The 11,161-nt window shown below is 36.8% G+C and overlaps 1 protein-coding gene across 1 annotated transcript; it reads left to right on the forward strand.

Moving 5' to 3' along the window:
- Positions 1-217: 217 nt before the first annotated feature.
- Positions 218-5,961, forward strand: LOC132267142 (G-type lectin S-receptor-like serine/threonine-protein kinase At4g27290). Its single transcript, XM_059768209.1, has 7 exons — positions 218-1,917; positions 2,308-2,442; positions 3,546-3,703; positions 4,169-4,379; positions 4,722-4,959; positions 5,048-5,198; positions 5,277-5,961. The coding sequence occupies exons 1-7, from the start codon at positions 606-608 to the stop codon at positions 5,580-5,582; spliced, it is 2,511 nt and encodes an 836-aa protein (XP_059624192.1). The 5' UTR covers positions 218-605; the 3' UTR covers positions 5,583-5,961.
- Positions 5,962-11,161: the final 5,200 nt, after the last annotated feature.

Consider the following 11,161-nt stretch of genomic DNA (forward strand, 5'->3'; position numbering starts at 1 on the left):
CCCAAACAAAACTTCCGTCCGCAACAATTTCAATAATAGGTTTCACCCGAGACTTTCCGGCCTTGGATTTGTTACCCCCAAGTCAAGGTAATAAAGAAGTTGATATATATGTGGACATCCTTGACCTTGGATTTGTTACCCCAAATTTTTAACTGCATGCGAAGCACTCCTTTTCCACTACTGTGGAAAGGATTAGACCAAAAGAAGGGAAATGGAGGTCTTGGCCTGAGCATATTTACATGACTAACTTAATTGCTCCTTTATAGTCTGCAGATTCCCATACTGGCACACCACCTGGTGGGGGATTTATATTTAATTTAGTACTGTAAAGAGTGTGAAAGGAAGACTTGGAAGAGGACCAATTTTTTTTTTTTTCCTTGTTTGTTAATTTAGTACTGTAAAGAGTGTGAAAGGAAGACTTTGAAGAGGATCTTTTCCTTTTTTCTTTTTTTTTTTTCTTTTTTTTTAGTACTGTAAAGAGTGTGAAAGGAAGACTTTGAAGAGGACTTTTTCCTTGTTTGTCGTCTGCCCAAGTCCGATAACTATTGTATGGGTTTCCCGAATTAATATTGAAAGAAAAACAGACAAACCCCATTATGTGAAGCATGAGTAAATCATCAAAGAATTATGGCTTTACTATAATTCTTTCCTTCTATTTTATGTTTTCCGTGTTAACAATAATCTCCGATGCAGTAGAATTAGGCACCATAACTACAACACAATCTCTTACAGATGGGCAAACCACGGTCAGTTCAGATGGATCATTTGAACTGGGATTTTTCAGCCCTTCAAGTAGTACTTCCAGGAATCGATACTTGGGAATATGGTACAAGAAAATATCTAAGAGGACTGTGGTGTGGGTTGCCAACAGAGATACTCCACTTACTGATACCTCGGGAGGAGGTGTCTTAAAGCTCACTGATGGAGGAATTCTCATGCTTGTCAATAGTACAAGCAGCATCTTCTGGTCTTCTTCAAATTCATCATCAAATAACAACACAGTGAATCCAATTGCACAGCTTTTGGATTCGGGTAATCTTGTTGTCAAAGATGCAAATGATGAGAATTTCCTGTGGCAGAGTTTTGATTATCCGAGTGACACTTTGTTGCCGGGCATGAAGCTTGGAAAGAACCTAGTAACTGGAATTGATAGGCGTCTATGGTCATGGAAGTCCGGTGATGACCCTTCTAAAGGTGACTATTCATTTGGAATTGATCTTCATGGATTTCCACAATTTTTCCTCCTGAAAGGTTCAGTTGAGCAATACCGTTCTGGACCATGGAATGGTCTCCGCTTTAGTGGCGCAGTGGGTTTAAAACCAAACAGCATCTTCACATACTATTTTGTTTTTGATCAGCAGGAGGTGTATTATGGATTTGAGCTTCTTAATAGCTCAGTTTTCTCGCAGCGGGTTTTGAGCCAGAATGGAATTGTACAGCGCTTGACATGGAATTATAAAACACAGGATTGGATAGTTTATGGAAATAATCCTGCAGATCGCTGTGATTTTTATGGGCTCTGTCATTCCTATGGTATCTGCAACATTGATAATTCCCCAGTATGTGGGTGTCTCGATAAATTTATGCCAAGATACCCAAAAGATTGGAACACGGCGGATTGGTCAGGTGGGTGTGTTCGAAAAACGCCCTTGGATTGCCACAGTGGATCGGATGGATTTGTCAAGTATTCCCGCGTTAAATTGCCTGACACGCGGTATTCCTGGTTTAATAGGAGCATGTCCCTCAAGGAATGTCAGACGGTATGCTTAAAAAACTGTTCTTGCATGTCTTTTGCAAATATAGACATAAGAGGAGGAGGAAGTGGCTGCCTGCTCTGGTTTGATGATCTGATTGATATTAGGGACCTCCCTGAAAGTGGGCAAGATATTTACATAAGAATGGCCTCCTCTGAGTTAGGTATGTGTGATATATATCCCCTAACATGTAGATGAGTGAGTAGCTTTTACATTCTGTTGTGGAAATAAAAAAGAAGTTGCCATCCTCTCAACAACTTTGCAAGCAGAGTTGTAGAAAGGAGGCATAAATCGAGAGGCATAGAGAAGCTCTCACAAATTTTTATTTGCATTTCATACAGTACTTAGGTATGGATTATCTTATTAGATCTGTATCTGATAATTGCAGCCTCAGAATTAGGTATGAATTATGTTTATACCTTTTCTTCAGATTTGCCTTCAGTTATTTCAGTTAACTATAGAGAAGTGCCTTCTTTTACTGCTGCTTTAGTGCATAGTTTTCCTGCCTTAAATTGTAGTTACTTTAAACTAATGGTAAATTTTGACTGTGCAGAGACACATGGCAGATCCAATGTAAAGGGACGAGTGAGGATTATAGTCATTCCTATATTACTTATAGCAGTGGTACTCCTAGGCCTATTCCTGCTCTTGCATTTCTTGAGGAGGAGGAAGCTGAAGAGAGGAGGAGGTAACATATCTAGAAGACTCAATTTACTTTTCTTTTCTAATTAGCAAATAAAACTTCGAATTCTTGCCAAGGCGATCCAATCCAACCCCATCTTTAGTTAGATTCCAAGTATCCATTTTATGCCTTGCCCGCATTGAATGTCAAGATTTTTAAATATATTTCCTTTGCCACTTTATGTTGGTCTTATTCTGCACCTCCTCATGTTAATTGAGCCACTTTAGGTTTACAAAGAGGGCAGGTGGTTATAATCTGGTGGTTCATGTATGAAGTGTACCAAAATCAAGCTTTCTGAATGCTATTAATTTCAGACTTTCATTTTCAGTATTCTTAGTGATACAATTTTTTTCCCCCCTGGTTTTCTTAGTGATACAAATTGATAAAGTCATTCGACCAAAGTGATTTATTTTTATTTTTGCAAATAATCTACTAAAATGGACCTATCAGATTTTGGGTCTTAATCATGATCCTTTCTCTTAGGCTTACATTTTTTTTTCAGGATGATGCTAGTGAGAGAAGTTGTTTGTCATGAAGAGTGTGTATTTACCTGTCTTGAGAACATCAATGGTCACCATGAGGGGCTCACAACAAATAAACAAGTAGCTAACCTGGCCGCCTAGAAATTTACCATTTGGAACTGATATGGTTTTTGCACTAGGAGTGACAGCAATACCGCTATAGATGACATTTACTGAAGTAGGCAAATGATTAAAGAAACAAATCAATACTGCTAAAAATACATCTAGGATGTCATTACTTAAGTTTAACATTATTTCACTTTCTTTTCTGTTGATATAACAAAGGACAACAGCTGGACATCTCAACTCTTATTCTACCCACCGATGTTGCTGACAAGTTTCTTTTTATTTGTTGTAAATTAAACAAATAATTATCATGATGCCACTGTTTTTAAGAGTGCCATGCCTTACCAATCTAGAAAGAGAGTCTGGATGATCCATTAGGAAGAATAATTTTAGGGATTTCAATTTGGGGTCTTATTCAATGGTTTTTCCAACTTCTGGATCCATGCCATACTGCCATATATGTTATTCAAAGAATATGTACAACTTGCTTTATTCATATGAAGTTCATTTCCTAATCTGCAGGACCAATTAGACTCAATCAAGATAGAGATTACGCCAATGAAAGCGAGAGGAGAGATTTACAGTTGCCATTATTTGACTTTGAGACAATAGCAAATGCCACAAATAACTTCTCGATTGACAATAAGCTTGGAGAGGGCGGCTTTGGACCTGTCTACAAGGTAACGATCAATACTTATATAAAGCTATATATGCAGCATCTAGAGTAATAATTCTGCTACCAACTGTGCTCTGGTACCATCTCTATGCACCAAACCAGTATTTGCATAAATAGTTTTCAGTATTCTCTGAAACATTCTCAACTTAAAACTCCTCATTCTGAATGCTTAACAATGTTAATCAGTGCTATTCTTTTCAAACATATTCAATCTAATCTTTTTCCCGCTCAAAGGACTGTGTTTGCCTCTTTGAATGGTAATATAACAAAAAAAGGTGTGCCGAATACTGAACTAAGTGTTCCTCTTCTGTGACTCTGCTGTTATGATATGAACTAATTGTCTTAATATACTTAATGGAGACAATCTCCACATAGACTAGCACACTGAATGCCAAGGGAAGAGAAAAGGGAAAACAAGCTTGCTTCTTTTGGAAGCAGATAATGGAACTCTCAGAATGATAATTTTCAGGGTTTGTTAGAAGTGGGACAAGAAATAGCTGTGAAGAGGCTTTCAGAGAATTCAAGGCAAGGACTCAATGAGTTCAAGAATGAAGTTCTATGCATTTCCAAACTTCAGCACCGAAACCTCGTGAAGCTTCTAGGTTGTTGCATTCAAGATGATGAAAGAATGTTGATCTATGAATACTTGCCCAACAAAAGCCTGGATTCCTTCATTTTCGGTTTGTGTCACTATTTGTTTAGCCTTTTGTAATTTTTGAGTCTTAATATTCTAAACTTAGACCTGTCAAGTTACTTTCATTAAGCATGCTCCAAATTCCCCACTTCCTGTGGCGTGATGTTTAGGAGGATGCTCTTATCAAAAGCCTTGGGAAAAGGTAAGTGCCACGTCCATCCCAGTTGAAGATCGGAAATTGGATACTCTGACTTCATTGTAAGAAGTGCAGCTGCTTGAACTCTCTCCCAAGGATTATCCGTGGTTGTTTATTTATAAAAGTAGTTTTCATTTAGGTTGTCAATCCAACTAAACTGCAACATGGATTAAATGGATTCAAATTGGGCAGATATAAAACAAAGCATGTTACTGGATTGGCCCAAGCGCTACAACATTATCAATGGGATTGCTCGGGGCCTTAACTATCTTCATCAAGATTCCAGACTGAGAATTATCCACAGAGATCTCAAGGCGGGCAATATTTTACTGGATAGCAATATGACCCCCAAAATTTCAGACTTTGGCATGGCTAGAAGTTTTGGAGGTGATGAAACGGAAGCAAATACAACAAGAGTGGTTGGAACATAGTAAGAACTTTAAAATATGTTGAATATGCTACTTTTATTTGTCATAAATTGATTTTTATTTTTTATTTTTATTTTTGACTTCCTGCAGTGGCTACATGTCCCCTGAGTATGCTATTGATGGACTCTTCTCAGTAAAATCGGATGTCTATAGTTTTGGTGTATTGGTGCTTGAGATAGTTAGTGGGAGAAAAAATAGAGGATTTTATCATCCAGACCATAGCCTAAACCTCCTAGGACATGTAAGTGTCTCAAGCTATTATGTAGTATTTCAATGCGCTGATACAACATTAATGACCAAATGAGTGGCAATTTTCTAGGCATGGACACTTTATAAAGAAGACAAGACTTTGGAACTGATTGATGAAGCCAAAGTGCACTCCTGTGATCTTACTGAAGTATTTAGATCAATCCATATCGGTCTATTATGCGTGCAACAAAGTCCAGAGGACAGGCCAAGCATGTCATCTGTGGTTATGATGTTGAGTAGTGAGATTGCATTGCCTCAACCAAAAGAGCCTGGGTTTTTCTCTGGAAGAAAGTTTCCTGAAATAAATTCATCATCAAGCAAGCCTGAATCATGTTCAGTCAATCAAGTAACTGTAACATTTTTGGCCCCTCGCTAGAAGATGTTTCATGTTAATATTTTGGTCCTCCACACCTGGAAAAAATTCTGTGCAAGACTCTTTTTCAACAGAAAAATAAAATGAAGAAAGGATAATGAAATTACTGGTGATGTATAATATTTGGTTGAGGTATATTTTGAGGAAAGAGAATGTCAGAAGTCCAACAAGAAGGACCCCAGTAATTTGCAGTGTTGCTGGAGAGATTAGTCATGTAATTTTTTTTTAATTTTGGTGGCTATCTCTGTTATGAGTTGTCTTGATTTGAATTGTTTTGTTTTGATTTTATTTCATTTGTAGCCTAGTCTACCTATGGTATAGGACATTAATACCCTGTAGTCTTGTAAGTTATTTCAGTAAAAATTTCTCTTATTCATATATACTAATATTAGTGCTACCTCTATGTCTCTATACTTCAAAATCCAGTATATTATTTTCTACTCTATACACAATACCTAAAACTGTCGACTAGACAAGAATAAGATGCACAAGATGCAATAGTATGCACAAGGCTCAGCATGCAATGGAATAAGCAAGACGCACACAGAACAAAAATGGTGATGTGAGTATTGAACATGTAAAATCAGTGATAGGATAGAGCAAAGACGATATATATATATATATATATATATATATCGTCTTTGCTCTATCCTATCACTGATTTTACATGTTCAATACTCACATCACCATTTTTGTTCTGTGTGCGTCTTGCTTATTCCATTGCATGCTGAGCCTTGTGCATACTATTGCATCTTGTGCATCTTATTCTTGTCTAGTCGACAGTTTTAGGTATTGTGTATAGAGTAGAAAATAATATACTGGATTTTGAAGTATAGAGACATAGAGGTAGCACTAATATTAGTAGTATTTTTTTCTAGTACTATTCTTTTTTATTAATTTACCCCGTTATTTATTTTACTCATCCTATCTTATTTTATTTTATTTTATTTCGCTCTGATTGTCACTCTCCCATAGCCGATACCCAAAATGTGAAAGGAGGTGGGTAAGTGTCAGTAGTCGATCTAGGTCGAATCATTTTGATGAATTCTCACTCAAATAGAAATATCACAAAACTTATACAATAAAAACATAAGAAGTAGGCTAAAAGGAAAACTATGTATGAGGGACATTTAACCTACTATATTGTATGGAAAGGAGTGTTGAGCCCTAAAATAAAAACAAAGACCACACCTTCATATAGCAAAAATGAGAACGTTAAGATGCATGTGTAGAGTGACTAGAAGAGATATGAAAGTGAGATATAAAAACTAGGGTGACACTCATTGGTTAAAATATAGAAAAAGTAGGCTTAGATGACAAATTCCGCTTTGTTTGATCAAGTTGTAATTTTATTTTTATTTTGAGTCTCAATGATGGGAGCTAAATAACCGATTGGACTTTTCTAATCCGTTAAATATCATATTGGATTGCTTTGGTTCTACATATTAGACTTTTCTAAAGAGCCCAATAGTTTTGTGTAAGATAAATAAATAAATGAATAAAATTTGTATAGGTTCATTAGTAATGCATCAAGAGGTGTAATTAATACAAGTAAAGTTCAAAGGAACATAATAAGCACAAAAATACTAAATAATAACAAAGAATATACTTCAATCAATTTGTGTTAAAACTTAAAGTATTTATATATATATATATATATATATATATATATATATTATTATAATAATAATAATAATAATAATAATAATAATATTTGTACGTATTGTATAAGTAATGAATTAATTTGGCTAAATTGGTTAGAATTGGATTTTTGGAGACTTAAATTCGTGAATCGAGCGAAATGTACAATTTACATATTTTTTAAACTCCTAATGAATTAATGGACCATGTAACTAGGGGTACACAAAAGAACAGTGGAACTGGAACCGGAACCGTGAGAATCGAACCTGGTTCTCACGGTTTCGGTTCCAGTTCCGGCTCCTAAAATGAGGAACCGTTGAGTGTCGATTCGGTTCCGGTTCCGATCTCACGGTTCGGTTCTGGAACCAGAACCGTAATATATATATATATATATATATATATATATATTTGATTATATTTTTTTTATTTTTTTATTTTTTCTTCCTTGCATTTTTTGCAATTTTTTACTATAATGAAAAGAGAAAATTAATTTTGAAATATGAAAATTAGAATAGTTTTTGTAAAAATTGTGGAGAGTGTTAGTTATGAAGAACAACAATATATCAATATTTTAAGGATTAATTAAGTGTTTTTTGTTTTTTTTTTTATCTGAGATTAATTAAGTGTTAAGAAAGTTCCAATTTGCATTAAGAGGTCCAAGCTCTTTTTTCAATGGAATTAAAGATAAAGGGCATGCAAAATATCCACATGATGAGAGAGAAAATTTTGGCAGATCCCTTTTTTGGTGGAAAGCAACGGTGTGTTGTTGAAAAGTTTAACACGTGGCCCTCCATGTTCGCGGCTGGAAATGCCCGCGAGTCGTTGACCGTCTATTACAAGAGAGCTTTACCAACTCGAATTTAGGGATAACAAATTACAACATGACACAAAGTCGACACGAGTTAAAAGGATTTGAGTTTATGTTTGGAAGAAACGGGTTTGAGTCATAAAAAAGTCGACACGATTAACTCGTTTACTTAACCATGTCGAGTTAGGGTTGAGGAGTTCAACCCGTGTAACCCGTTTATGACCCATTTAACTCAACATGTTATAATCGTTATTATGACTTATGTAATATGTTATTTGTTTAAATCCAATTATGATGAATAGTTAAGTCATTTCAATATAAACCTTATTTATGTCTTATGATTTTTCTTTTTATTTTGAATATTTGAGTTAATTATGACAATTTTTTTCTATTATTTATGTAAACACTAAAAATTTAATGGACTTTGGTATTGACAAATTGACACATTCAATATGGTTTTAATGTTTAATTAAATTGTTTAATTGGCCCAAGCTTGGTCCACTTCAATTATTTAATTAGTTCAGCCCAGATGATTAAATGGAAAGATAATTATTCCTAATAAAATATTTTTGGAATAATTATTTTTAAAGATAATTATCACAATATAACTGACCCGACCCAATTATAATTTTATTCTTATCAGGAGATGACACGTGTCATCATCCTATTAATCTAAAAAGCCTATAAATAAAGGCCTGAAGGAAGAAGAAGGAGACACAAATTCAGAATTCAGAAATTCAGAATTCCAGAGAGAAATACAAAAGCTCTCATCCCCAACAACTAAACCCAAAGGCGAAGAACATCAAGCACATCAAATCGTAGCAGTCTTCATCAAATTCCACGGTGATCAACAATAAACACATCCAAAGTCGTGCCGTTCGTCATCCAAATTTCACGGTGATTCAAGATCAAGCTCGTACAGCACTTGAATCCAACCAACCAACAAAAAAAGGAGATTTAATCAGAGGACCAATTCTTTCTTTTGTAAAGAATATTATAGAGGATTATACCTCAATTTCTCAAATTAATAAAATTATATTATTTGTTCCATATTTTGTTTTTGTTGCAGACTTACAAAATTTGTGTGTACAAATTCTGGCACGCCCGGTGGGACCTCCTTTGCCTCCATCTCTTTCTCCTATCAGCAAGTTTCTTCTCTATCCGACTCTATGGCTCCACCTAAGACTCAGACAGACAAGAAAGCCCAAAAGAACATCGCTATCACAAAGGTCGACGCCAAAGCCACTATGAAAAGTGGCGCGAAGGCCAAATCAAGTGATGGAAGTACCTTGGTGGGCCCTGTGACACGTAGCAAGTCCCAGGCGATGGCTTTATCCAAACATCAGCAAGACTTGGTGAAAACCAATCCTACAAAGCCGGCAAACGTGAAAACCTAACATGTCAAGAACCCTGACGTTGTTCCAGAGGAGATTCTGCCACCAGATTCACCTCATTCCATCCATGATGCTCACTCTAGTGTTGGTTCACCCCTAGAGTCACTACGTCAGACTTCGGAGTATTCAATCACTTCAAGAAACGTTGACTCTCAAGGCCTATCATACTTAGATGTGGTCGCTGCTATGATGACTGTAGCTGCCACGGTGGAGGAGCAACTAGCAACTATGTCTCGTGCCATTGAGAACCTCACAAAGACTGTTGAAGAGAATGACTTACAAATCGCTATGCTGATGAACAAATTGGAAGTTCAGACCTTCGGTGAATCACCAGTACAATCTGGGCATCCTGCATCTTCCACACCACCGCCAACTGGGAATCGTGCAACTTTCACACCACCACCATCTGGGAATCCTACATTTTCCACAGCAATACCGACGGAGAATCTTAATTCTACCGCACAAGGTACTCGCATGGAGGACCCCAAACAGACGCCGGTCACAGAACAGGTGGCTAATCAAAACCAGACGCCGGTGATAGAATAGGCAGCTAGTCAAACCAATCATGCTTCTTCAGTCTTTTCATTATCTGTCGCACAATTGCAAAATATGATAACGAATACAATCCGAGCCCAATATGGAGGCGTCTCACAGAGCACTCTCATGTATTTAAAGCCCTATACAAGGAGAATCGACAGTATGAGAATGCATATAGGATACCAACCTCCGAAGATTCAGCAATTTGACGGAAAAGGTAACCCCAAGCAACACATTGCCCATTTTGTCGAGACCTGTAACAATGCCGTAACAGAAGGGGACTTACTAGTTAAACAGTTTGTCCGCTCCCTTAAAGGAAACACGTTCAAGTGGTACACCGACCTAAAGTCAGAATCAATTGATAGTTGGGACCAAATGAAACGAGAATTCTTGAACAGGTTCTATAGCACTTGTCGTACTGTTAGTATGATTGAGTTAACTAACACAAAGCAATGAAAGGATGAACCTATAATTAACTACATTAATCGGTGGAGAACACTCAGTCTTGACTACAATGACCGATTGTCAGAAATCTTTGCTGTGGAGATGTGTATGCAGGGAATGCATTGGGGCCTTTTTTACATTCTGCAAGGTATAAAACCTCGCACATTTGAAGAATTGGCAACACGTGCCCATGACATGGAGATCAGTATGAAATCCCATGAAGGCAAAAGTCTCGTGGCCATAGAACCAGGCAAGGATAAGAAAGAATGGAAGAAAGGCGATAAGTCGTCAAAGATCGCTGCTAAAGATTCCATGGCTATCTCAACCACCCCAATCAAGATATCTGTTAAAGATGATAAGAAGGATGATAAAAAGCATCGCCAGTTTCAAGAGAGGGAAAGACAGCGTCCTACGCTAAAGGAGTTAGAGAAGAAGGAATACCCTTCCCCGATTCCGATGTCCCTGGCATCTTGGAACGTTTACTCGAAAGTAAAGTTATAGAACTCCCTTAATGCAAATGCCCTCAAGCGATGGGACGTCTCAATGATCCAAAATACTGCAAATACCATTGTATTGTCAGTCATCCAATTGAGAAGTGTTTTATCTTCAAGGAGGTGGTGATGAATCTGGCAAAACAAGGAAAAATTTTATTGGACACGGACGAAGTTGTAACTTCAAATCATACTACTGCTACTGTGACAACCTCTGTCGTGGGGAGTGCTCGTTCTCAACCTTCAACTTCTGAGATGTATTGCACA

Source organism: Cornus florida, unplaced genomic scaffold, assembly GCF_030987335.1.
Source record: "Cornus florida cultivar Cherokee Brave unplaced genomic scaffold, ASM3098733v1 CherokeeBrave_3.0.0_Hap2_Chr07, whole genome shotgun sequence".
Classification (NCBI taxonomy): Eukaryota; Viridiplantae; Streptophyta; class Magnoliopsida; order Cornales; family Cornaceae; genus Cornus; species Cornus florida.